The following is a 27,899-nucleotide window of genomic DNA, read 5'->3' on the forward strand; positions in this document are numbered from 1 at the left end:
AGGAAACAGAGAATGTTGCACTCTTGGAAATGTTGACAGGCAAAGTTCTTACAGACTGATGCACGAAGCATGCAACAACTTCCACTGTCACACCTTAGTGAAGGATATTGCTGGTCCCATGTAGAATCACTAAGTGGGTCAAAGATTTCTAGCCAGTCACTCATTGACCAGTGTGATGTGACAATAGAAGGCAACAAAACAAAGCTGAAGTTCTAAATTTTGTGTTTAAAAAACCATTCACACATGATAATTATACAGGCAAACCATTGTGTGACCACCACACCCACACCCTTATGGAGAACGTAGAAATAGGCATCCCTATTGTTGAGAAGCCACTCAAAGAGTTGGAAAGAAAAAAAAATTTACCATATCTGAGAAGAATTCCAGTTTTGTTTTACAGAGAGCACTCTATGGCATTGGCCACTCACTTAACTTGTATTTTTGCATATCTCTCATCCAGCAAAAAGTTCCAAGCAATTGAAAAAAAGCTCAGGTGACTCATGTATTTCAGAAGGGTAAAAGAAAGAACCCACAAAAATATGAGCAATATCCTCAACATCAATTTGCTGCTGAAGTCTTGAACATATTCACAGTTCAAATGTAATGAGTTTCCTCGAGACAGAAAAGCTTCTGTGCGCAAATTAGCATAGATTTAGTAAACATTCTTCTAGCAAAACTTAGCTTGTCCTTTCCTCACACCACATTCTGCAAACCATGGATGGAAAGCAACAGGCAGATTCTATATTCCTAGAATTCCAGAAAGCATTTGACACTGTGCCCAGTGCAGACTGTCATCAAAGGTCCGAGCATGCAGAATAGATTTGCAGATATGTAAGTGGCTTGAATATTTCTTAAGTAATAGAGGAAAGTACATTGTCCTCAATGGTAAGCATTCACCAGACACAAAGACTTCTTAAGTAATAGAACCCAGTACATGGTCCTCAATGGGAAGTGTTCATCAGAGACAAGGGTATTGTAAGAAGTGCCCCAGAGCAGTATGATAGAACCACTCTTGCTCTCTGAGTATGTAAACGATCTGACAGATAGGGTGAATGACAATGTACAGCTGTTAACTGATGATGCTGTAGTATACAGGAAAGTATCATCATTGAGTCACTGTAGAAGGATACAGGAGGCTTAGAATATCTAATTGGTGTGATGAAAGGCATCTTATTCCAAATCTAGGATAATGTATATTGAATATAATAGAGGGAAACATTCCACATGGGAAAAATATATCTAAAAACACAGATGATGTGACTTACCAAACAAAAGTGCTGGCAGGTCGATAGACACACAAACAAACACAAACATACACATGAAATTCAAGCTTTCGCAACAAACTGTTGCCTCATCAGGAAAGATGGAAGGAGAGGGAAAGACGAAAGGATGTGGGTTTTAAGGGAGAGGGTAAGGAGTCATTCCAATCCCGGGAGCAGAAAGACTTACCTTAGGGTGAAAAAAGGGGGTCGAGTGTATACCCCTTTTTTCACCCTAAGGTAAGTCTTTCTGCTCCCGGGATTGGAATGACTCCTTACCCTCTCCCTTAAAACCCACATCCTTTCGTCTTTCCCTCTCCTTCCCTCTTTCCTGATGAGGCAACAGTTTGTTGCGAAAGCTTGAATTTCATGTGTATGTTTGTGTTTGTTTGTGTGTCTATCGACCTGCCAGCACTTTCGTTTGGTAAGTCACATCATCTGTGTTTTTAGATATAATGTATATTGATGCAGATGTGTAGGAAAAACAATACAGTGATGTTTAAATACAGTATTAGTGTTGTGGTGCTTGACACAGGCACTTCAATTAAATCATCGTCATCAGGATTTCCTTCCAGCAATCTGGGTAATAATTTGGTGAACAATATGCCTCCATTAGTTTCTGTCCTGGTATAATTTTTCCCTCTTCACTAAATCCCATGTCCCTTCTCTCCTCTTGAGTTCTTCCATAACCTGGTCTGTCCAACTCTTTTTAGGCTGCCCAATTGGTCTTCTTCCTGGTACCTCCATCTCCAAATACTGGCATGGAGTTCAAGTTGGGTGCATTCGCTTCACATGACCAAACCACTTCAGTCTCACAGCACTCATCCTCTCCTCTGCAGTGAATGTCACCTACAGGTCTCTCCTTACATAATCATTCCTGACTCTGTCTCTCCTAGTTTTTTGCAGAGTTGACCTAAGGAACTTAATTTCACATGCTTGTATTTGACACTCTTCTCTCTTATTTATGACACAGGCCTCTAGACTATTCATCATGATTGGCAGGAGATAAGTTTTATACATGCTCTGTTTGGCTATTTGAAGGACTTCCTTGTCCCATATTAGATTTCATACTTGGTGGAAGAAGCTAGATCCTTTTGTTATTCTGTTTATGACTTCTAGTTTGGAACTTCCACTGCATGATATGATGCTACCCAGATAGTTGAAGCTTTTCACACATTCAACCTTCTCCTCCTCCAGTATGGTGTTACAAGGTTTGGGTGTCCTGCTCATCTCCATTGTCAATCTCGTTCCTACTCACAGTTGACTTGAAGTTTTTAAATTTTGTGTTCCAGTAATGTAGTCTCCTCTGAACCTCCATTTCCATCTCTCCCCAAATGGTGATGTCATCAGCAAAAACAAAAGCTTTGAGATCTTCATTTTCTTCTTCCTTGATTTCTTTCATGATTGCATCTGTAAGTGTAATGAAGAGTAAAGGGGAGAGAAAACTGACTTGCTGAAGACCTCTCTGTGTCTTAAATCATTTTGATCTTCCCCCTCCTACTTCTACACTGCTGTCACGACCATTGTACAGCATCTGAACTTTTTTTCCATTCATCCGGCACTGTGTTTTCTTTCCATATCACACCCAGCACCTGGTTTAACCATTGTATTACATGGATTCCTGTGGCTTAAATCATATCTGCTGTCAGCTCGCCAGATAATGCATATATATCTGCTCCTATAAGAAGTTTTTCTGGCACAGCCCAGTGCAATGCTGGCCACTAGATTTGTTATGTATAAAAAGAAACAACTGATTTTTCTTTATGATAATCGGGATGACCCTGGATAGGAGAAGTTAGTAAAATCCTTAAATTCAAATGAATGATTGTCAGCTACTAGATTTTGGACATTTTTCCTATTTTCTTCTTCTTTCAGCTTCCACTCCTTAATTTTAATTTTTGGTTTTCTTTGTACAGCATTCAAACTTTTCATCTTATAATTTAGATCCACTACTAGTAACTTGTGGTCACTATCCAAGTGCTCACTTGGTATGACTTTAGTGTCCCTTACTTTTCCTCCAATTAATTTGTCTGTTAATATATAGTCTATAACTGTCTTAGCTTTGCCATCCCAGCCATATCTAGTAATCTTTATCTTTAATTAACTATCTAAGCATAACACTGCAAAGCAATATGAAATGGTATGAACACATAAGTACCTTAGTAGGGAAGGTAAGTGGTTGACTTTGGGTTATTGGGAGAGTTTTAGAAAGCTGTAGTTCGTCTACAAAGGAGGCCACATATGGAACACTTTTGTGACCCATTTTTTACTACCATTTGAGTGTTTGGGGTCCTCACCAGGTCAGATTAAAGCATTTACAAGTCATTCTGGTAGGTTTGATCAACATATGAGAGTTATGGATATGCTTTGTGAACTCAAATGGGGATCCTGGAAGGGAAGACAGTGTTCTTTTTGTGAGACACTTGCAAAAATTTAGAGAACAGGCATTTGCAGCTGACTTCAGAATGATTCTACTGCCACCATTGTACTATTTGTGTGAGGACTGCAAAGATCAGATATGAAAAATTTTGGGTCATATGAGACATATAGTAACTTTTCCCTCCTTCCATTTGTGTGTGGAATGGGGAAGGAAATGACTAATAGTGGTACATGGCACCCTCCACTGTACACCTTATGGTGGTTTGAGAAGTAAATTGTTCTCTGGTATCTCACACATTTGTCTATCTTCCCTTGCTGGGTAACTGTGTCATACACAAGCATGTTTGGATATTATATTGTATCCAAAGTACTCCCACTTACAAGGGTTCCTGTGTGTTGCCTTCAGGCAGAAGACACAGGTTGTATTCTTAAAGTGTTCTTTGCAGTCTCATGTACCCATTTGGTTAACATTCTGGGATGAGTAAAGTATCATCTCCAGCATTCTGTTTTACTTGTACTCTACAATAGTAACAGAAGTTGATGGTCTGCTGCACTTCACCACACCAGTGTGGCATACTCACAAACTAAATGATCTGTTGTGAGGTATAAGATGATGCAAAGGTGGGCAGAAGGATCAAAAGTCATTCCAGTCATTTTATCTCAATGTGTTTAATGTGAACAATAGTACATCAGGATACTTGCAAACATTTTGTAGCCAATATATCCTTCCAGGATGCAGAAACACTCCAGAGTCACAGGAATCTTCTTCTTTGTGATAATTAGTATTTGGTTTTTGTTAACAACAATCAACCTTCAATTCCTGTAGTAAGCATCTTCACAGTCATACTGGGTGAAAACAAGTGATATGGATGAAAATGATGGCAAAAATGTTTTTTGTGATGTCTACAATAAAATCTCAAATTTCTTCCTCCATTGATTCACAGTGAGTCTGTGTCATTTTGGAAGACATAAAACCTCCATCCATCTTGTGGCAAAGTGGTGGTGTCTTGCAGTTTGTCCCTTTATATAGTCAGTGGCAGTGGATTGCAATTAAAGTATATGCAGCACCAAATCTCATCAGTGGGTTTTACACTCAGTATCAGGACACATGTACTGCACCAAAAGATGGGTGAAGAGCCATGTGCCTTCCAAACAACTTGGACTCATTGGTAATTGATGTGAGAAAAACCTGAAGATTTTATTTTATGCAACAATGGGACTGCCTATGTTGGTATCCAAAAGTGGTTCTAATGTGTCGATGACTTTCTTTCATCTGAGCAGATAATGGTTAATGGCTTGACCCCTGACAAAAGCAAAATTGAGCCAATCAGTTTTTATATTTGTGTAATCTCTTCCCATAAAGCCTCTAAGATCTTGGAGATGCCAAGGATGGTGTAAATTTGTAAGTAATACACTCCTGGAAATGGAAAAAAGAACACATTGACACCGGTGTGTCAGACCCACCATACTTGCTCCAGACACTGCGAGAGGGCTGTACAAGCAATGATCACATGCACGGCACAGCGGACACACCAGGAACCGCGGTGTTGGCCGTCGAATGGCGCTAGCTGCGCAGCATTTGTGCACCGCCGCCGTCAGTGTCAGCCAGTTTGCCGTGGCATACGGAGCTCCATCGCAGTCTTTAACACTGGTAGCATGCCGCGACAGCGTGGACGTGAACCGTATGTGCAGTTGACGGACTTTGAGCGAGGGCGTATAGTGGGCATGCGGGAGGCCGGGTGGATGTACCGACGAATTGCTCAACACGTGGGGCGTGAGGTCTCCACAGTACATCGATGTTGTCGCCAGTGGTCAGCGGAAGGTGCACGTGCCCGTCGACCTGGGACCGGACCGCAGCGACGCACGGATGCACACCAAGACCGTAGGATCCTACGCAGTGCCGTAGGGGACCGCACCGCCACTTCCCAGCAAATTAGGGACACTGTTGCTCCTGGGGTATCGGCGAGGACCATTCGCAACCGTCTCCATGAAGCTGGGCTATGGTCCCGCACACACGGTTAGGCCGTCTTCCGCTCACGCCCCAACATCGTGCAGCCCGCCTCCAGTGGTGTCGCGAGAGGCGTGAATGGAGGGACGAATGGAGACATGTCGTCTTCAGCGATGAGAGTTGCTTCTGCCTTGGTGCCAATGATGGTCGTATTCGTGTTTGGCGCCGTGCAGGTGAGCGCCATAATCAGGACTGCATACGACCGAGGCACACAGGGCCAACACCCAGCATCATGGTGTGGGGAGCGATCTCCTACACTGGCCGTACACCACTGGTGATCATCGAGGGGACACTGAATAGTGCACGGTACATCCAAACCGTCATCGAACCCATCGTTCTACCATTCCTAGACCGGCAAGGGAACTTGCTGTTCCAACAGGACAATGCACGTCCGCATGTATCCCGTGCCACCCAACGTGCTCTAGAAGGTGTAAGTCAACTACCCTGGCCAGCAAGATCTCCGGATCTGTCCCCCATTGAGCATGTTTGGGACTGGATGAAGCGTCGTCTCACGCGGTCTGCACGTCCAGCACGAACGCTGGTCCAACTGAGGCGCCAGGTGGAAATGGCATGGCAAGCCGTTCCACAGGACTACATCCAGCATCTCTACGATCGTCTCCATGGGAGAATAGCAGCCTGCATTGCTGCGAAAGGTGGATATACACTGTACTAGTGCCGACATTGTGCATGCTCTGTTGCCTGTGTCTGTGTGCCTGTGGTTCTGTCAGTGTGATCATGTGATGTATCTGACCCCAGGAATGTGTCAATAAAGTTTCCCCTTCCTGGGACAATGAATTCACGGTGTTCTTATTTCAATTTCCAGGAGTGTATATTGCCATTCATGAATGTTCTCTCTGTTTCAAAATAGTTGCTATTTCTGCATATTTCTATGTATCTGATGAGACTCCAGTTTTAACAATGTTTTTAAGAGCATATTTTCTGCAGAAATTGGAGAATCACTGCTTTTACAATTTGCATTAGTTTCCTGAACAGTAAGATAACAGATAGTAAATTCACATTTGATCTGGCAGGCTGATACACAGCATGGCATTTGAGGTTAGGTGTCTTCTTTCAGTTGCCTGCTCCCTGTAATGAGGTCCAAAATTGGTGTCAGTTGAGATCATTCCATCTGCCATCTCTGACTAGCTAACACAGCATCAGGCTTTTTTAATTCTGCAAACTGCATTGTGAGCCCTACTGGCTGTAATGGCATTTAACCCATGTTACTAAATGAAATTGTTTAGTGCAGGTAATTTTCATTTTCCTCTGTTTGTATTGGATTGTAGGCTGGTGTGCCTTGCTGAACTCAGACTTTGTCTCCACTGTTTGTGCATTAGCATGAGTCTTGTTAGGTTTTATGTAATGTTGCATGCCATTACCAAATACTTCAGAGATCATTTTATTGGCTACTAGTGGATAAACCCAGCATTGCTCATTGTAGCTGTGTGTCCGCACCCATATTATGCAGTGTCTGACATGCCCATATCATGCAGTATCTGGCCATAGCTTAATGTTTATGATTTCATATCTCCTGAAGTACGTGTTGTACAGTCATATAACTTTTGCACTTGCGTTCAGTGGTGTATGAGCTTACTGTCTGTGAAATATGTCATGAATACAGTTAGTATTAATGAGGTAACAAATTATTAGCATCATGCCTCATGCAGTAGATAAACTGCATGAACGAGGGAAAAGGAGTAAGCAATAAACATTTTCATCATTTTATAGGGGTTGTCAGCAAGAAAGAAATTTGTAAAGGTTTTAAATTTTATGTCAAGCTTGTTACAAGTCTCCAAGTGCTCTCATTCTCAAATACTGGAATAATGTAATCTGAGAATTCAAGCACCACATGCTGCACTTCTTTGTCAGCCCCACCACTCTGATAGTTAGGTGGTTCTTACCCCTGACAGCAACTATTGACTGACAGTAAAGTATATGTGTACCAAGTTCGAGTGAACTTGTTTTAGAAGGAAATGTGGAAAACACACACACACGCACACACACACACACACACACACACACACACACACACACACACACACACAAAACACATCCATTTTTATAACACATATGGATTTCGCAGTCAGTGTACATTCTGATGTATTCTAAACAGTGAGCACACACTAGAGTGCCTTGCTTAGTCACAGTATATTGTCTACTGTAATAGGGCCCAGTAAACTGGGACTTTGAAGATGCTTCATGTTGTACCAACCAATGTATCTGATACTGTACTTTATAAGGAATTACACTGATATGAGCTGCATATAGCATGCAGCCTCTTGGGCTGTGCCTTTCTCATGCTGTAGGAGCTGAATCACAAATAGTTGATAATGTCCTTCATTGTCAACAATGACAACCAGATAGAGGAAGTTTCTCACTTTGTGATAACTGGCTTTAAATATATTAACATGCAGACTTAGGTCTTTGTTTTCTCACAGTAATATATCTCCCATCTCATCTTTATTTACTTCCTCATCCAATTCTATGATTTTGTCTTAAATCTGTTTCCCTTGTACTGGCCTTCTATATATTCCTTCCACTTTTCAGCTTTCACTTCTTTGCTTGGTACTCTTTTCCCTTCTGACCTCTTAATATTTATACAGTGCATTGGAAAAAATGAAATGAAGGAGATACTTAGCAAACACAACAAGCTGGTGGCCAGGGTAGTTGAAGTGTCTACACCCACACTATTGTGTGCAGCCTCCCCCCCCCCTCCCCCCCCCCCAACACACACACACACACACACACACACACACACACACACACACACACACACACACACACACCAGGTGTCACTGGCTGCAGACTCTGATGCAGTCACCTCACTGGCCACTGACATGTGCCTTGTGGACAGACCATGTAGGGATCGGTCCATAGGGTGAGGGGTTATAAATCAGCCATGCACCCCCAGGAAGTCAGTTCATCGCTGCACCTGATGATGGCGACATGTCTAATCACCAAAATATTGTTTCTGATGGATGCTGTGAAACAAAAGTACACCTGTGGTTATCCAGTCAATAATAACATTATTATGTGAAGCTCAAGCAGTAAAGAGAGATAAAAGAAAGTGGTAGTATGACTGCAAGTGTCATTGTAGCTTCTGACAGATTCAGTTGAGAAAACTGATAAATCATGACACAGAATTGAGCTCAGCATCTCTGACTCTGTGGACAGTTACCATGCAAAGTGCCCACAGCATGGAATGCTGACATTTTTTCCACATAATGATAAATCATTATACAGTTTCAACCACAATGTTGACTCAGCAAGACAATACTACACAGTGTGTGTAAGTCTGTTGGGTTAGAAATTGGTCCCGCCTGCTATGAGCTGCATTGCTGGCATGTATACCACTATCAGAGCTTCTATTATCCAAGGACCATAAATGCCTCAAAATGCAACAGGCACATGAATGACATTTGTAGCATGCTGAGCAGCAAAATGTAATGTTTGGAGTCAAGTCACATATATGTGTTAAATATTGCCATGTGGTGAACACAATCTCACAGATTGCATTGTGAAGGGGCACAAATATAAAATAAATAATAGGCTTGAACTGCTATCAAATGTTGCAGGGTACCTCAACTTCTACATAGTAAGATATTGAGACTTTCACCACATAAAAAAGTGCAGACTTTGCTTCAGGCAATTCCGTACATCATATTTCAATTGGACAATGCAGCACCACATGTGGTGAGAGATTTCACAGTGTTCTTCAAAAAATGGCAAGTACTGCTACTTTCCTGAGCTAAAGATTCACCTGAGATTGAATATGTTTTAGAGATGGTTGGTCAAGAATACTCTAGTTGCAGTTATCAAGCAACCACTGTTGATACGTTAGGGACATATATACGAAATGGATGATGGGTAATTCCTTAGGATGATATCCTGGCCCTCTTTAAATCCATACCAGGACATTTGGAGTCTCTGACTGATGGATGTAGGAACTTCACAACCTACTTAATGCTCAGAGTCAGATGAATGGGAGCTAGTCTAAATGTAGAAAAATGTAAGTTAATACAGATGAGTAGAAAAAATATAGCCATACAGTATGAGTATAGCATTAGTAGTGTGCTGCCTGAAATAGTCACATTGATTAAATATCTAAGCATAATGCTGCAAAATAATACAAAATGGAATGAGCATGTCCACTTCACTTTACTGGGAGAATTTCAGGAAAGTGTGGTTCATCTGTAAAGGAGATCACATATAGGACACTATTGTGGCCCATTGTTGAGTAATGTTCAAGCGTTTGGGATCTGCACCAGGTCAGATTAAAGGAAGACATCAAAGCAATTCAGAGTCAGGCTGCTAGATTTATTATCAGTATGTTTAAACAATGCTGGTATTACGGAGATACTTTGCGGACCCTAATGGGGCTCACTGGAAGGAAGTCGACATTCTTCTCAAGGAGCACTGTTGAGAAAATTTAGAGAAATGGTGTTGAAGGCTGACTGCAGAACAATTCTACTGCCAGAAATGTATATTTCATGTAAGGACAAAGAAGATGAGATTAGAGGGATTAGGGCTTGTGTGGAAATATATAAATAGTGTTTTTTCCTTGCTCTGTTTTCAAGTGGAACAGGAAAGGAGGTGACTAGTAGTGGTACAGGGTACCCTCCACCATGCACTGTACAGTGGGTTGCAGAGTATGTATGTACATAGACACAGATGCTGATATATCTAATATGAGGTAATTATACTGTAATTTCATTTCAGTCCCAAGTATCATCATAAATCTGGCAGTTATCACAATGTTAGTGTATTTCAACGTATAAAGATTCATGATAGACACACTATCATTCATTTATGTTGGTAGCAACAAAGAGATACATTATGTACATTTTCTTCACCTTTACTATAGAACTAGTAGCCCCCCCCCCCCCCCCCCCCCCCTCATCCCTCTCCCTTGATTCCTTAAAGTGTCAAACTTCTGCATATAAAACAGCTTCAAATGTCTGATTACTTTACAAATGCAAATGTGTTAAATATTTTATATTAAGCATGTAAAATGTTTTTGGTTGTAGACACAAAACCCTAATTTGTTGTTTTTATTAGATCTGGATTATTCACCCACAGACTAGTGAAAAAGTCAAAACCAAAATTGAACTACGTGCCATACAGTGATATAATCTCACAGTACATTCAGTAGTATATTAGTTGTACATGCAGATACTGTCTGCAAAATGTGTTGTGAACAGAGTTAATAGAAAAGAAGTAATAAACTGAAATGTAGTGCCAGATGCAGGAGTTGTACTGCACAAACAACAAAAATGAAGTAGGCGATAAACTCTTTTTCTTTCATTATTTTATTGGGTGTGTCAGGGAGAAAAAGTTTCAAAAAGGTTTGAAATTATGTGTAAAGCTTTCTGGAAGCTACTACATAAAGCTTTCTGGAAGCTCCTCCAGGGTGGATACATTTACATTCACTTGAATTTCCTTTATACAATATTACAGTTACAAATAATGTGTCTGTTAATGTTCTAGTTTATTTCAACTCATAAGTTACTTAACATCTCTAAACTTACAGCCAGCTGCCACAGCATATGATGCATACAACGAAACACTGGAAAATATCCTGGAAGGTACAACATGCGGTGCTGATGGCGGTACAAAAGACGCGTGTCTATTATATTTCACTTTAGAAGATGACACATTAACAAAAAAAATCAGTCCAGATAACTTTATATTTCTTAGTGAAATAAATTCAGCAATTGGAATCAGTGATCCTTCATTAAATGTGAGTATTCAGCTTTAAAAGCTTTTTTTTTTTTAAATATCTATGGAACTGCTTTGTTGTTCAATGCATAAAACATTTTAAATATTGGTAGTGTAATTCCTTTCAAATTGTGGAATTGTGGTTTAGATTAATCCATCTCCCTTTTAAAAAAGAAAAATACTAAGTAGCTTACATTCTTTGCAGAATAAAAATTATTGTTTGAATTAATAATAAGCTGATTTCCATTGTAAATAAAACACTCTGTATTCACAGAGTGATTGACTCTCATTTAAGAATCAACTCTTTGATGACATATGCATGTGAAAACACTACCATAGAAATATGAGAAAACTTTGGTATTCAACAACAAAGAATCACATTTGCCTTAATCATTATAATCTACTAGAAAATAAATTGCTCCAAGTGAGCAAGTCACAGTCTTCTTTTATGCACATTTAGGCCTGTCAATGCAGACAAAGTATCCATACTTTAATTCCTATAAGATTTGCTGTAACTGTTAATCTGTTAATGCTTAGAATTTTCAGAGTCTAATAAACAAGAAGTGGTGAGCAATTATGTGGTGCAGTTTTTATCATGTACTGATGGAGAATCATAGGTTAAAGGGAACACCTCCATTGCTGGGAGAAAACTGTACATTTTGCTTTAGCATTCTGAGATAAACAGGGTGTATATGACCTGAGACAGTTGGGAGATCCAGGAAAAACACGGCAACTTTTTCATCTGGCAGAAAACCGGGAAAACCTGGGAATTTTTTAGAATTCCAGGAATTTTTCATTGTTTTAGTTTTCAGCTAAATTTTTGTAACTTTGACTGGTAAGAACTGATACTCTAACAAAGGATATTACTGTATCCCACTTCTGCAGAATAATACTGCAGCAATAAAACGTGTACAAGAGAAAAAAATGAAAATACGACTTCAATTGCAAAGGAAATGTGCGACATAAAACAACAAAACACAGTCCTCATACAAGCGTCTGCCAACAGAAAAATTTGTGAAGACTTTAGAAAGTACTTCATAACAACAAATTGCCTCCAATGAGCATGACGTCACACCTGTTTACATTAGATTCATTTTATCAGTTACGAGCAGGCTCATGGATATGCACAGTTGAGTCGCATATGAGTAGTACCTTCTCCCACTTCTGGCAGAAATGTGGCTCTTGGCTGAGTAAGCAGCAAGCAGCTGGATGCTACCAGGAAAAATTTTACTGGTGCACCCAAGCTGCCAGATTCATGCATGCGCAGCATGCCTGGATCTGGGAGGGAGGGGGGGGGGGGGGGGGGCAAATCGAGATATCTAAAGTGGGTGGCAATTTCGAGGGGGGAAGGGGGCTCCAAATTCAAATTATTGAGGGAAAAAAAACCTTGTTTCACAAAGTGCCTAGCATTCAGCGCATGTTGACCTATCAGTTATGCATGTGGTTTTGAAATGCATCCCTGTTGGTTTTTGAACACATTCTAAGTTGATTTCTGAATGAATCATAAGTTCATTTTTGAAGGCGTGCATAGTGTATGTGATGTCCCTGTCAGGGGAATCCTCACTGCATCTAGAAATAAACTTTATTGCAAACAAAATGGGATGGGGCCATACGAGCTGAGTGAAGTAAATCCGAATGAATGAATGCCAGTTGCTGTCTGTCCGGTGTTAATTGTGAGGTTTTTTTAAAAAAAAAGAAAAAAAAAATAAAGAGGGCAGGATGTGAAACTGGTCGATTGGGAGCGGGAGAGGCATGGGAGGACATTTTAATTTCCACTGTCCTGAATATAATTTCATGGCATCCATTACAAAATATACACTTTTCAATTCCACAGAGTGAAATACAGTGATGTGCAATAGAAGAATGCTGTGTGAAGAGGCATGGTGTTGCACTTTGGCACACTTAAGACCATATAACATGTCTTACATTTCCTCGAACATATATGTTTTGTGTGTCAGACTCTTAAGAAAGATGTGCACTAAAATGAACATATTTTTGAAAACTGTTTTTTTTTTAATTTTTGACAACTATCAAACACTTGAGGGAGGGCACTATGTAGTACTTCCCCAGTTCAGAAATACCTTAGATCAGGGCTGATACACAGAGCAGTCTGAGTTATAGTAGGGAAGTGGGTAGTATCCATTGATCCATGTTTACATTTAGTAATTTTGCTGTTTCCTCTTCATTTACTGCTCTCACGTCAAATGGAAACAAAACAGGTTTCAGTGGCCGGGAGCTATAATGTGAATTAAAATACATTCACATAGTTACAGATACCCCCCCATGAACCGTGGACCTTGCCGTTGGTGGGGAGGCTTGCGTGCCTCAGCGATACAGATAGCCGTACCGTAGGTGCAACCACAACAGAGGGGTATCTGTTGAGAGGCCAGACAAACATGTGGTTCCTGAAGAGGGGCAGCAGCCTTTTCAGTAGTTGCAAGGGCAACAGTCTGGATGATTGACTGATCTGGCCTTGTAACAATAACCAAAACGGCCTTGCTGTGCTGGTACTGCGAACGGCTGAAAGCAAGGGGAAACTACAGCCGTAATTTTTCCCGAGGGCATGCAGCTTTACTGTATGATTACATGATGATGGCGTCCTCTTGGGTAAAATATTCCGGAGGTAAAATAGTCCCCCATTCGGATCTCCGGGTGGGGACTACTCAAGAGGATGTCGTTATCAGGAGAAAGATAACTGGCGTTCTACGGATCAGAGCGTGGAATGTCAGATCCCTTAATCGGGCAGGTAGGTTAGAAAATTTAAAAAGGGAAATGGATAGGTTGAAGTTAGATATAGTGGGAATTAGTGAAGTTCGGTGGCAGGAGGAACAAGACTTCTGGTCAGGTGACTACAGGGTTATAAACACAAAATCAAATAGGGGTAATGCAGGAGTAGGTTTAATAATGAATAGGAAAATAGGAATGCAGGTAAGCTACTACAAACAGCATAGTGAACACATTATTGTGGCCAAGATAGATACGAAGCCCACACCTACTACAGTAGTACAAGTTTATATGCCAACTAGCTCTGCAGATGACGAAGAAATTGAAGAAATGTATGATGAAATAAAAGAAATTATTCAGATTGTGAAGGGAGACGAAAATTTAATAGTCATGGGTGATTGGAATTCGAGTGTAGGAAAAGGGAGAGAAGGAAACATAGTAGGTGAATATGGATTGGGGGACAGAAATGAAAGAGGAAGCCGCCTGGTAGAATTTTGCACAGAGCATAACATAATCATAACTAACACTTGGTTTAAGAATCATGAAAGAAGGTTGTATACATGGAAGAACCCTGGAGATACTAAAAGGTATCAGACAGATTATATAATGGTAAGACAGAGATTTAGGAACCAGGTTTTAAATTGTAAGACATTTCCAGGGGCAGATGTGGACTCTGACCACAATCTATTGGTTATGACCTGTAGATTAAAACTGAAGAAACTGCAAAAAGGTGGGAATTTAAGGAGATGGGACCTGGATAAACTAAAAGAACCAGAGGTTGTACAGAGATTCAGGGAGAGCATAAGGGAGCAATTGACAGGAATGGGGGAAATAAATACAGTAGAAGAAGAATGGGTAGCTTTGAGGGATGAAGTAGTGAAGGCAGCAGAGGATCAAGTAGGTAAAAAGACGAGGGCTAGTAGAAATCCTTGGGTAACAGAAGAAATATTGAATTTAATTGATGAAAGGAGAAAATATAAAAATGCAGTAAGTGAAACAGGCAAAAAGGAATACAAACGTCTCAAAAATGAGATCGACAGGAAGTGCAAAATGGCGAAGCAGGGATGGCTAGAGGACAAATGTAAGGATGTAGAGACCTGTCTCACTAGGGGTAAGATAGATACCGCCTACAGGAAAATTAAAGAGACCTTTGGAGATAAGAGAACGACTTGTATGAATAGCAAGAGCTCAGATGGAAACCCAGATCTAAGCAAAGAAGGGAAAGCAGAAAGATGGAAGGAGTATATAGAGGGTCTATACAAGGGCGATGAACTTGAGGACAATATTATGGAAATGGAAGAGGATGTAGATGAAGATGAAATGGGAGATACGATACTGCGTGAAGAGTTTGACAGAGCACTGAAAGACCTGAGTCGAAACAAGGCCCCCGGAGTAGACAATATTCCATTGGAACTACTGCCGGCCGTGGGAGAGCCAGTCCTGACAAAACTCTACCATCTGGTGAGCAAGATGTATGAAACAGGCGAAATACCCTCAGACTACAAGAAGAATATAATAATTCCAATCCCAAAGAAAGCAGGTGTTGACAGATGTGAAAATTACCGAACTATCAGCTTAATAAGTCACAGCTGCAAAATACTAACACGAATTCTTTACAGACGAATGGAAAAACTAGTAGAAGCCAACCTCGGGGAAGATCAGTTTGGATTCCTTAGAAACACTGGAACACGTGAGGCAATACTGACCTTACGACTTATCTTAGAAGAAAGATTAAGGAAAGGCAAACCTACGTTTCTAGCATTTGTAGACTTAGAGAAAGCTTTTGACAATGTTGACTGGAATACTCTCTTTCAAATTCTAAAGGTGGCAGGGGTAAAATATAGGGAGCGAAAGGCTATTTACAATTTGTACAGAAACCAGATAGCAGTTATAAGAGTCGAGGGACATGAAAGGGAAGCAATGGTTGGGAAAGGAGTAAGACAGGGTTGTAGCCTCTCCCCGATGTTGTTCAATCTGTATATTGAGCAAGCAGTAAAGGAAACAAAAGAAAAATTCGGAGTAGGTATTAAAATTCATGGAGAAGAAATAAAAACTTTGAGGTTCGCCGATGACATTGTAATTCTGTCAGAGACAGCAAAAGACTTGGAAGAGCAGTTGAATGGAATGGACAGTGTCTTGAAAGGAGGATATAAGATGAACATCAACAAAAGCAAAACAAGGATAATGGAATGTAGTCTAATTAAGTCGGGTGATGCTGAGGGAATTAGATTAGGAAATGAGGCACTTAAAGTAGTAAAGGAGTTTTGCTATTTGGGGAGCAAAATAACTGATGATGGTCGAAGTAGAGAGGATATAAAATGTAGACTGGCAATGGCAAGGAAAGCGTTTCTGAAGAAGAGAAATTTGTTAACATCCAGTATTGATTTAAGTGTCAGGAAGTCAATTCTGAAAGTATTCGTATGGAGTGTAGCCATGTATGGAAGTGAAACATGGACAATAAATAGTTTTGATAAGAAGAGAATAGAAGCTTTCGAAATGTGGTGCTACAGAAGAATGCAGAAGATTAGATGGGTAGATCACATAACTAATGAGGAAGTATTGAACAGGATTGGGGAGAAGAGAAGTTTGTGGCACAACTTGACCAGAAGAAGGGATCGGTTGGTAGGACATGTTCTGAGGCATCAAGGGATCACCAATTTAGTATTGGAGGGCAGCGTGGAGGGTAAAAATCGTAGAGGGAGACCAAGAGATGAATACACTAAGCAGATTCAGAAGGATGTAGGTTGCAGTAGGTACTGGGAGATGAAAAAGCTTGCACAGGATAGAGTAGCATGGAGAGCTGCATCAAACCAGTCTCAGGACTGAAGACCACAACAAGAACAACAACAACAGTTACAGAAGGCTAAAATATGTTATTAGTTTCAGATTTTTCTTTCTGGCGGTCAAGCATTAATCACCTTGCAGAACAATGAAGTTATTTTTGTCAGTTTTCTAAAGAAATTTTGCTTTTATTAATCTTTTCTGTTGAGGCAGTCAATGTATCTGAAACAAAGTATTTAATTCCACACTAATGGCTAGTTTCAACTGTTTGCTGCTTTTCATGTACACGTTTTCATCTTCTAGCAAGAATGGCATTATGCCATAATAAAGAACCAAACATGAGATAATGCAGTAATGGTACTCAAAGAAATTTTCATCCTGAAAACCACACTGAAAAGTTTAATACTAGGTTGAGGCCTACTTCATTGTGAATCTGGATATATAAATGTGCACTTTAAGTATGCACTTTAAATGTGCACAATTTGGTATAGTTCACAAAATTCCAATGCTCTTGGAGTATCCTCTGACATCTTGTTTCTTTTATGACATAGTGTAAGATCTTTTGATGTTTTACACGTACGAACATACCGGCTTCCTATGTCAACGTAGCTGCGCAGGTGTGGTGGCACCTGTTATCTGGTGCTCTCTGGCAACTGCTAAAACAAACCTATTTCTAACAGATCACGGGACAATATTGTGAATGGTGGTTTGAAAAGTGTTACATTCAAAGTAAATTTCCTTTTACAGAAGTTGAACTATGTGTGAGAATGTACAATGAATATCTTAAATCACAGAGTGATTGACTCTCATTTAAGAATCAACTCTTTGATGACAAGCCATTTAGAAGAATTTTGAGCCCAGAAGATCAGACGTTTATGTCATTGTTAAAAATTTTACTGGCACATTTGTGTGATGTACCCTAAAGTGTAACACACGCAAAAAGACCAACATTATATGTGAAAGCTTATCTTTTCTTGCAGCTTATTAACTGTAGAGACTAATATTATTTGTGAAGGCATTGCTTTTCTTGTAGCAACACTATGTATATTAATTTAAACCATTAACGTGTCCTGTTTGTGTGTTCGCGCTACTTAATAGTGATGTTGCTATTGACTGATTACATCACATGTCCTATGCTCTGAATATCCGCTGTCATCTGCTGGTGAGATCACATGGCACGAGTTATGACTGGCTTACAACAGTGCATCACAATCTTGGAAAGTTATATGGGGTGTTTGGTGGAATTTGAATTGTAATACCAAAATATGCAGCATACATGTCACTGCACATCAAAGATCTTTCCAAAACATGTTTTTTTTTCCCTGAGTTTCATTTCCTAAAGTGCCAGGAAATTCCACATCCGTGTATGAAACCACAACCACTCAAAGGATTGATAAGTTTTACAGTACTGAGGGAATATATACAGTCACTTAATACGGGAAAAGTGTGTTTTCACCTGGGAGAAAGTGTATTTTTAACCGGGAAATCTGGGTGAAATCCAGGAATTTTTTTTCCTTGTCTGCGTATACATGCTGGATAGAGTAAAAAATTTTGTGTGTACTCTTCAGCCTTCAGGCTGTTCACTGATAAAGTAGGTCACCCTTGTCATTGATTGAAAAGAATTTCTGCATCACAGAAAAAGGGCACATTGAGGTGTGTACATCATCATGCTAGGGTAACAAGTGGATTGGTCTGCATGTGCACTTCATAGCATTCTGCAAAACAATAATGAAGGGAAGAAACCTCATCCTCTGGTTTGAACATTTGAGGGAAGTCTGACAGAATGTTGACTTACATATCAGCAGGATTAATTCATACAATGAAACTTTGATTACTATATATCCAGCCTACCTGATGATGTTTATTGAATCCATTCACTGAGAATTATCAAATACAAATATTTGGGATTATTAACATCAGATGATGGAACCACAAACTACAAATCAACTACTAGGTAATTACTTCAAGGAATAGATGGCGTGTGCTGTCCAGAGTCCTGTGTAACAAAAAACAAACCTTACAATCTAGCTCATAGACTGCAATCATATGGATGTGCAGAGGACAAGTGAGTGAAAACATAAGAGTAAGTCCAGTAACAAATGCACAGGGCATCCTTGTAGAAAGAAACATGCTACATAAAGTCTTGAATAAATTCATACTGATGTGGAACGACCATTTCTTTTGCTGCCTGGATGACTACATCATAAGTAAAGCCTCTGCATCACTACAAGTAGGATATTTGGTGTTTAACTTCAAGTCACTTGGCTAATAATTGTCTAAAAAGATGTGAAAAAACAGCATTGGTCAAATAACAGGTTATCAAATAGTTCCTTAAGATTAGGAAAGTCAGTTCCATGCAATGCAAAAATATAAGGGCCAATCAAAAAGCTTCTATTCAAAGGCCATACAGTCTAGAATGTTGGATGTTCACCACCCTGTTTGTATGCATTTGGTAGTAATGTCGCCATAGTTCACAATGAAGCATTTACTGCTTGCACATCAGAAAGATGTGAATACCACACTAATCCCTTGCCTACATGTTGGTGCATATATATCCTTATTGGAGTTGTTGACAAAATTATTTAATTGTATGAATATAATAGAGGGAAACATTCCACGTGGGAAAAATATATCTAAAAACAAAGATGATGAGACTTACCAAACAAAAGCGCTGGCAGGTCGATAGACACACAAACGAACACAAACATACACACAAAATTCAAGCTTTCGCAACAAACGGTTGCTTCATCACGAAAGAGGGAAGGAGAGCGAAAGACGAAAGGATGTAGGTTTTAAGGGAGAGGGTAAGGAGTCATTCCAATCCCGGGAGCGGAAAGACTTACCTTAGGGGGAAAAAAGGACAGGTATACACTCGCGCACACACACACATATCCATCTGCACATACACAGACACAAGCAGACATTTGTAAAGGCAAATAGTTTGGGCAGAGATGTCAGTCGAGGCGGAAGTACAGAGGCAAAGATGTTGTTGAAAGACAGGTGAGGTATGAGTGGCGGCAAATTGAAATTAGCGGAGATTGAGGCCTGGCAGGTAACAAGAAGAGAGGATATACTGAAGGGCAAGTTCCCATCTCCGGAGTTCTGACAGGTTGGTGTTAGTGGGAAGTATCCAGATAACCCGGACGGTGTAACACTGTGCCAAGATGTGCTGGCCGTGCACCAAGGCATGTTTAGCCACAGGGTGATCCTCATTACCAACAAACACTGTCTGCCTGTGTCCATTCATGCGAATGGACAGTTTGTTGCTGGTCATTCCCACATAGAAAGCTTCACAGTGTAGGCAGGTCAGTTGGTAAATCATGTGGGTGCTTTCACATGTGGCTCTGCCTTTGATCGTGTACACCTTTCGGGTTACAGGACTGGAGTAGGTGGTGGTGGGAGGGTGCATGGGACAGGTTTTACACCGGGGGCAGTTACAAGGGTAGGAGCCAGAGGGTAGGGAAGGTGGTTTGGGGATTTCATAGGGATGAACTAAGAGGTTACGAAGGTTAGGTGGACAGCGGAAAGACGCTCTTGGTGGAGTGGGGAGGATTTCATGAAGGATGGATCTCATTTCAGGGCAGGATTTGAGGAAGTCGTATCCCTGCTGGAGAGCCACATTCAGGGTCTGATCCAGTCCCAGAAAGTATCCTGCCACAAGTGGAGCACTTTTGTGGTTCTTCTGTGGGAGGTTCTGGGTTTGAGGGGATGAGGAAGTGGCTCTGGTTATTTGCTTCTGTACCAGGTCGGGAGGGTAGTTGCGGGATGCGAAAGCTGTTTTCAGGTTGTTGGTGTAATGGTTCAGGGATTCTGGACTGGAGCAGATTCTTTTGCCACGAAGACCTAGGCTGTAGGGAAGAGACCGTTTGATGTGGAATGGGTGGCAGCTGTCATAATGGAGGTACTGTTGTTTGTTGGTGGGTTTGATGTAGACGGATGTGTGAAGCTGGCCATTGGACAGATGGAGGTCAACGTCAAGGAAAGTGGCATGGGATTTGGAGTAGGACCAGGTGAATCTGATGGAACCAAAGGAGTTGAGGTTGGAGAGGAAATTCTGGAGTTCTTCTTCACTGTGAGTCCAGATCATGAAGATGTCTTCAATAAATCTGTACCAAACTTTGGGTTGGCAGGCCTGTGTAACCAAGAAGGCTTCCTCTAAGTGAGCCATGAATAGGTTGGTGTACGAGGGGGCCATCCTGGTACCCATGGCTGTTCCCTTTAATTGTTGGTATGTCTGGCCTTCAAAAGTGAAGAAGTTGTGGGTCAGGATGAAGCTGGCTAAGGTAATGAGGAAAGAGGTTTTAGGTAGGGTGGCAGGTGATCGGCATGAAAGGAAGTGCTCCATCGCAGCGAGGCCCTGGACATGCTTGTGTCTGTGTATGTGCGGATGGATATGTGTGTGTGTGCGCGCGAGTGTATACCTGTCCTTTTTGCCCCCTAAGGTAAGTTTTTCCACTCCCGGGATTGGAATGACTCCTTACCCTCTCCCTTAAAACCCACATCCTTTTGTCTTTCCCTCTCCTTCCCTCTTTCGTGATGAAGCAACCGTTTGTTGCGAAAGCTTGAATTTTGTGTATATGTTTGTGTTCGTTTGTGTGTCTATCGACCTGCCAGCACTTTTGTTTGGTAAGTCTCATCATCTTTGTTTTTAGATATAAATTATTTAATTGGGTAGATAAAAATCTCTCATCAAGCAATGGCAGAACACACACATAAAAGGCTGTTGTAACTGGAAAGCTTTCAGAGCCAGTGGTTGCTTCTTCAGGCAGAAGGGTCAAATGGCAAGGAAGGAGGGTGAAGGAAAAGAAATGGAGAGGTCTAGGAAAAGGGGTAGATTTTGGGAAAGTCACCCAGAACTGCAGGTCAGGGGAGACTCACCATTCAGGATGAGAAGGAAAGAAGTCACCATAAAAGCAAGTAGCAGTTGAAGATCAGGATGTAGTTGCAACACTCAGATAATCCTAGTGTGTGAGCAAGTGAATGACATATATTTTATTCACCTAAAGAGAGTGTTGTCAAAGCGTTTTTTCTAATAAATATGCCATTGGAACCTAATTTGTGATAAAGTGGTTACTTGAGTAATGAAGTAACATAGTACAGTCTTATATGAAGTCTTCAAGGGCTGTCAGCTGAGTAGCACCATTGTCTCATAGCGAGACAATGATGCTACTCGGCTGACAACCCATGAAGAAGTCATATATGAAATTCACCAAGAAAGCCTGCACTCACATATAGTACAGTCTATTCTGAAGTGAAAGTCAACAAATAGTTTTGTTGCTACACTAGTTCTCCAAAAAATTATTAAAAAATGTTTGGTCCCAGCTAAATACATTGAAGTGACAGGGCCACCAAACAGTGGTAAGAGGTTGACCATGGTGTACTGGATGGGTGAAGAAAGTTTTTTTTTTTTTTGGGGGAGGGGGGGGGCACAGGGGTGGGAGGGGACTGAAGGGGTAGAAGGAAGAACAGGTGATAACTGGTAAACTGGTAGGGATAGGCAGGTTGTGACTGATAAGGAATGTATAACCAGTTCACACTCTCTGACACAGGCAGAAAGAGTTGCAGATGGTGCCTAATGAGTGCAGAAATGGCTTGGGAGGGAGGAATAGAACAAAGGAAGATTGTGACCACCGAAAGGAAAGCAAGAGTATGGCTTTATGAGTTGATGTGGAGGGCATGGCTGCAGAGGTGGACATGTGAGTGGGATAGAAGGTAGCAGAGAATGTGGTCAAAATGAGAAATGTGGGATCAAAGGAACCCCCCCCCCCCCCCCATAAAAAAAGAAAAAAAAAGAACTTTTCAGAAAGCTAAGCAATCTTATCACCTTCTAAGTACTCTTGAGTGTACATAACATATTGGTTAATCAGTGAATCCATTCTTGGTGACGTTTTTATACAATAAAATATTCATGGGTTTCTTGCCATGTAAGATGGCAGTGTGGGCATGGTGTTTCAGAAATGCTGATGTCTGCCTTTCCACTTCCTGGCAAAGTGCCAGTCTGTTACAAACTAGTCTCCATATATAGGTATCAGCACAGGTATTTAAATCACATAACAGCTGCTCCACGACAGTTTATAGCAGTCTGGCCAGTTGTTTATGTAGCTAGCAACTTGCATCTGCCATACATGGCTCCATACACAATGCAGACTGTGTAACAAAGCAAGCTGGGATATTTTTAATTCCCCTCTTGTTCTGCCATCTGCCTCCTCAAAATTCATTTTTTTTTTCATTTTTGACTAATTACTATTAAGATACGTGACCATAGTCTGCATTTTCATAAAAGAGAAAGGTTGGCCCTCATTTTTAAAGTAAATAACACCAGATCTAATTTTGTGCCTAGTTTTATGTATGTGATTGAGTTTCTAATTTATTTTGACTATTAATAGTTAGTACCTTTTGTTATAGGGTGAAATCAGTTATTGTTTTGTAACTTAAATTCTGTCGTTGACTTATAAACAAATATAAATTATGCACTAATTATAAACATTTGGAGGAACAACTAATAGTATTCTTAAAGGATCTATTTGGCTCTATTTGAAAACATGTAAGCAAAGCCAGCTCTTAATTAATTTCAAAGTATTTAAAAGTTTTATCAGATGTATTGTTTGCATAATGATATTTGTTAATTTCATGATTTAAACAAATATTTCAGCCTAAACCTTGTAGTAGGAGAAACTGTTAAAAGGAATGAAACTTTCAATGTATTCAGTTTATTAAATGAGTTAAGTTTTAATTGTAATTTCTGTAGATTTAACTTTGAACAATGTGTAGTTTCAGTACCTATTATTGTGATTACATATAAGGGCCCAAGTTTTGGTCATGAGTCAGTCAATCCACAGCCGAGTGTCAGACGAGGCACCTGCGTTGGTTAGAGCGACAACAATGCCTCAACTTAACAGTGTAATAAGTGTTACACAATTAGGCTGGGTGTTAAAACAGTGGCAGTGTCTGCTCAATACATACCTGATTATTCCTCAAGAACTGTGAACTTTGTGGTTAGGCTTCTATTGCTCATAGTTGTTCAACTTTAAACTATTGTAGCAGTATGTGGATGGTTCACGTGCAAACTATTAATGAGGCTTATGGAAATTTTAAACAATAGTGCACTGGTCATATAACTGTATAATATTGGGGGGTAGTAAACAGTTAAAGTAAAATACTGTGAAACGCAACAGTACATATGGCGGCTACATTATTTACAGTAGTCAGTGACCAAATTATAAATCCCATTTTTCAGCCAGTGTAGCAATGCAGTACGTTGACACTGAGGACAACCAAAGAAGAAAATAGAAGTAGGAAAACCACTACAACTGCTGTCTCTCCCATCTTATTGCTTCAAAGACTAATTTCAGTGCTCTGGTGAGATGGCAAGATGGCACCTATTGAAAAGTGTAGTGACACAGTGCTTGTAAATAGGTAAAAATTAAACAGTGTATCATGTAAAACGTATCAGAAACAGGTTGGAAAAGGAATCTTGTGTGTTAAACGCAACTTTTAGCTGCATGAAAGATGTGCAAAAATATGTTTAAAATTTGTAAGTGATGATATTCACTGGTCATACCTAGAGTGTTTGTAAAATGAGAAAGCGAAACTAGCTTCCACTGTGAGCTCAAAGGAAGAAATTATCAAAATCCTATGTAGTGACATTCACATTTTAAAAGCAGAACTATCAGTGCAGAAGCAAGAAAACTGTGACCTGAAAAGCAGAAGAAAATGTTTTTGTGAAAAAGTTGAGGCGATTTATGAAAATAACATGAAAAACACATGGATTGATACATCTGTTCAAAACAATGCGCCTGTAACATGTACAGAAGAAACTAGCACAGAAATCACAAAAACTCCAAATAAATATAAGTGAACAAGCGTAACATACAGAAAAAAGAACTCAATGCGCCTCAGTAACATAAAACAGAACGAAAACAGTAATTTCCTTGTTATAGGCAATTCTCTGCTCCAAAATGTGGCACTGACAAATTCCATAATAGATGTTCACCCAGGCATCAAGACCCATCAATTGAAGAGACATTTTAACAACATATACAACTCACAGGATGGTTCAGCAGAGGCATCTCGGAAGAATTACCTGAGATCTTCAACCACGTAGGTACAAATTCCCTTAGAAGGAAGATTGAAGAGGAAATTGTAAATGAAACAAGAAATTTAATTCAGTCTGCTAGAAACACCTACAAGACATCTAGAATTGTAGTGAGTGGTATTGTCTACAGTAGATCCATGAGTGATAGTTCTATAGCAAGAATAAACAGTGATATAAACAAAAGCTGTAATGATATGGGAGCCGTGTATGTAAATCCAAATAAGTTCTTAAGCAATAAATGCCTGGGTAAAGATGGTCTTCATTTAAACAGATTAGGATCAAAAATTCTTTGTAAAATGTTTGCTGATGCTTGAAAAATTCTGAATAATGGGGGAAACTTATAAGGAATGATGGGGATGAGAAACAGCATTTGGTAACTAAAACAGCAAGACCGAAATGGTACCCAAGAAAGAACATACTGCTTGAAACCATAAATAAGAAACGATGTTCCTACATAATGCACTTGAATATAAACGGTCTAAGTGCCAACTTTCAAAACAAAAGTCATAAAATGGACGATTTATAAATTATTCTTTCAGAGTGTAAAAATATCAAAGTTATTTGTCTCAATGAGCATTGGCTTACATGTGATAATATTAAAATTCTTAACAAAATCAGAAATTTTGAAGTGGCAAACAGCTTTTGTAGACATGAAAAATCACTTGGAAGCTCTTGCATACTTACTCATTCTGATATAAAATATGTAATAAGAAATGATTTTAATCATTTTAATGAATATAGTATATTTGAGAGCTGCTGATCGAGTTAAGGGACCTAAATATCATAGTAGTTTCTGTTTAGAGTACCAGATAAAGCTGCAATTGAAGCTTTTCAGGCCAAATTTCAGTGCCTCCTTGAAAATGTAAACAAAGAGAAAGAAAAAAAAGGTTGTAATAGCTGCTGACTTCAACATTAATATCCTAGGTGAAAGCAATGATGTGTCCAAATTCACTGACATAGCAAAAAGTTTTGGCTTGAAAGTAAACATTAAGCAAGCCACTAGGGTAAATGCACAGTCAGCAACCTGTACTGACAATATCCTAACCAACTATATATTTGAAGATGTCCATAAATTTTGCTTGGATCTAGGAATCTCTGACCACTCCTCATTATTGATTGAACTACCAAAAATTAACAAAGAAATTCCATGTAACAGGAGCTCTATGAAAAGGAACTTCAATGAAAAAAATTTAACTGTATTTATAAATACGTTAAGAGAGGTTGAATGGCTTTGTGATAGCTTTATTTCAAGTTGTAGTATCTTTGACAAATTTTTAAGCAGTTTTCTTAGGGTGTTTAATGAAACTTTTCCATTTACAACCACATGTAACAAAATCACTGGTAAAGTTAAATGGATAACTCTGGGTATAACAATTTCTAGTGTTAGGAAGAGGCAACTACATAATGAACTGAAATATAATAAAAACATGTATTTTACTGAATATGTTAGCTGTTATAAGGCTACCATCAAAAAAGTTGTGAAAGCAGACAAGCAAATGACAAACAACAAGTTCATTTCACAACATAAAAGTAAAACAAAGGCAGTGTGTCTGTTGTCAAATCAGAGTTAGATGTTAGAGTTAATAGAAACGAAATATCTAGGATTAAAGTAAATTATAGCCTTATTGTAAACCCAGCTCAAATATCGGAGTGTTTAAATTAATTCTTCATAAATGTGGCAAAGCCAGATGTTGATATAATAGAGTATCAGAGTAAAGTAAACCCCTTTGGACTCCAGCAAGGAGCTGAGTATCTCACAGATTTTAAAAAAGTCTCAATAAAGTATGTGGAAAATATTATATTATCATTAAAAAATAAAAATTCAGCTGGGTGGGATGGGATACTGACTAGAGTGATTAAAGCAGTGTACCACATAATAGCACCTCCACTACCTAAAACAATTAAGCAATCTTTTAAACAGGGGTGCTTTCCTGATGTGTTGTTGAAGTATGCCAAAGTCAGACCTCTGTTCAAGAAAGGGTTGAGGGAAGATATGGGAAACTATCATCCTATTTCTATTCTTCCAATCTTGCCGAAAGTGTTTGAGAAAGTAGCAGCAAACCAGATACAAAATTTTATTGTGAAAAAGATATCATTATTAATCAATTTGGATTTCAACCAGGAAAAAACACTCTGGATGCAGTAAATAACTTTATTGAAAAGATATGGAAAGCACTGGACCAGATGAGTAAAGTTGCTAGTACTTTATGTGATCTTACTAAAACCTTGGACTATGTAAACCATGCCTTGCTTATCTACCAATTATATAAATATGGGCTTAGGGGCAATACTCTCAAATGGCTTACATCATACCTGTAGAACAGAAAACAAAGGGTAACTATCACTTCACATGTGGTGAAGTATTTTTCGAAATGGAGTACTGTATCACAAGGTGTGCCTCAAGGCTCCTTTTGGGGCCAATCTTGTTTCTATTCTATGTAAATGACTTATCCACAAATATCAATTCCCCATCAGTTCTGTTTGCAGACAATATTTCTGTTTTAATTGAAGATGGTGATGCAGAAAAAATTCCAAACTTCATTGTGAGCACACTGGACACCCTAGAAAACTGGTTCCAGTTGAATGGGTTGAAACTGAATGTTGCAAGACCCCATATGGTACATTTCCAAACCAAACACTCAAAATGTGCAGAGCTTAAAATATAACGCAATAATCAACTTATGGAAGAAGCTGATACTGTCAAGTTCCTAGGACTAAATGTGGACAAGAACTTGAACCAGAACACACATATTGAATCCTTATCAAATAAAGTAAGCAGTTTTGCATTTGCAATGCAGATACTTGCAAATTCTATTGACATGAGTATACAAAAAATAGCATACCATAGTTCTTTTGAATCAGTCATTAGGTATGGTGTAATTTTCTGAGGAAGTTCAAGTAGAGTATCTCGCATACTGAAACTTCAGAAAAGAGT

The 27,899-nt window shown here is 39.6% G+C and overlaps 1 protein-coding gene across 1 annotated transcript in view; it reads left to right on the forward strand.

Moving 5' to 3' along the window:
* The window catches only part of LOC124795630 (beta-mannosidase-like), a 302,941-nt gene that overhangs the window by 266,547 nt on the left and 8,495 nt on the right, over nucleotides 1–27,899 (forward strand). The window contains exon 14 of the mRNA XM_047259702.1: nucleotides 11,177–11,386. Within this exon, the coding sequence (XP_047115658.1) occupies nucleotides 11,177–11,386 (210 nt within the window). The remainder of the gene's footprint in view (nucleotides 1–11,176; nucleotides 11,387–27,899) is intronic.

This window comes from Schistocerca piceifrons, chromosome 4 (genome assembly GCF_021461385.2).
Source record: "Schistocerca piceifrons isolate TAMUIC-IGC-003096 chromosome 4, iqSchPice1.1, whole genome shotgun sequence".
NCBI classification, from domain to species: Eukaryota; Metazoa; Arthropoda; class Insecta; order Orthoptera; family Acrididae; genus Schistocerca; species Schistocerca piceifrons.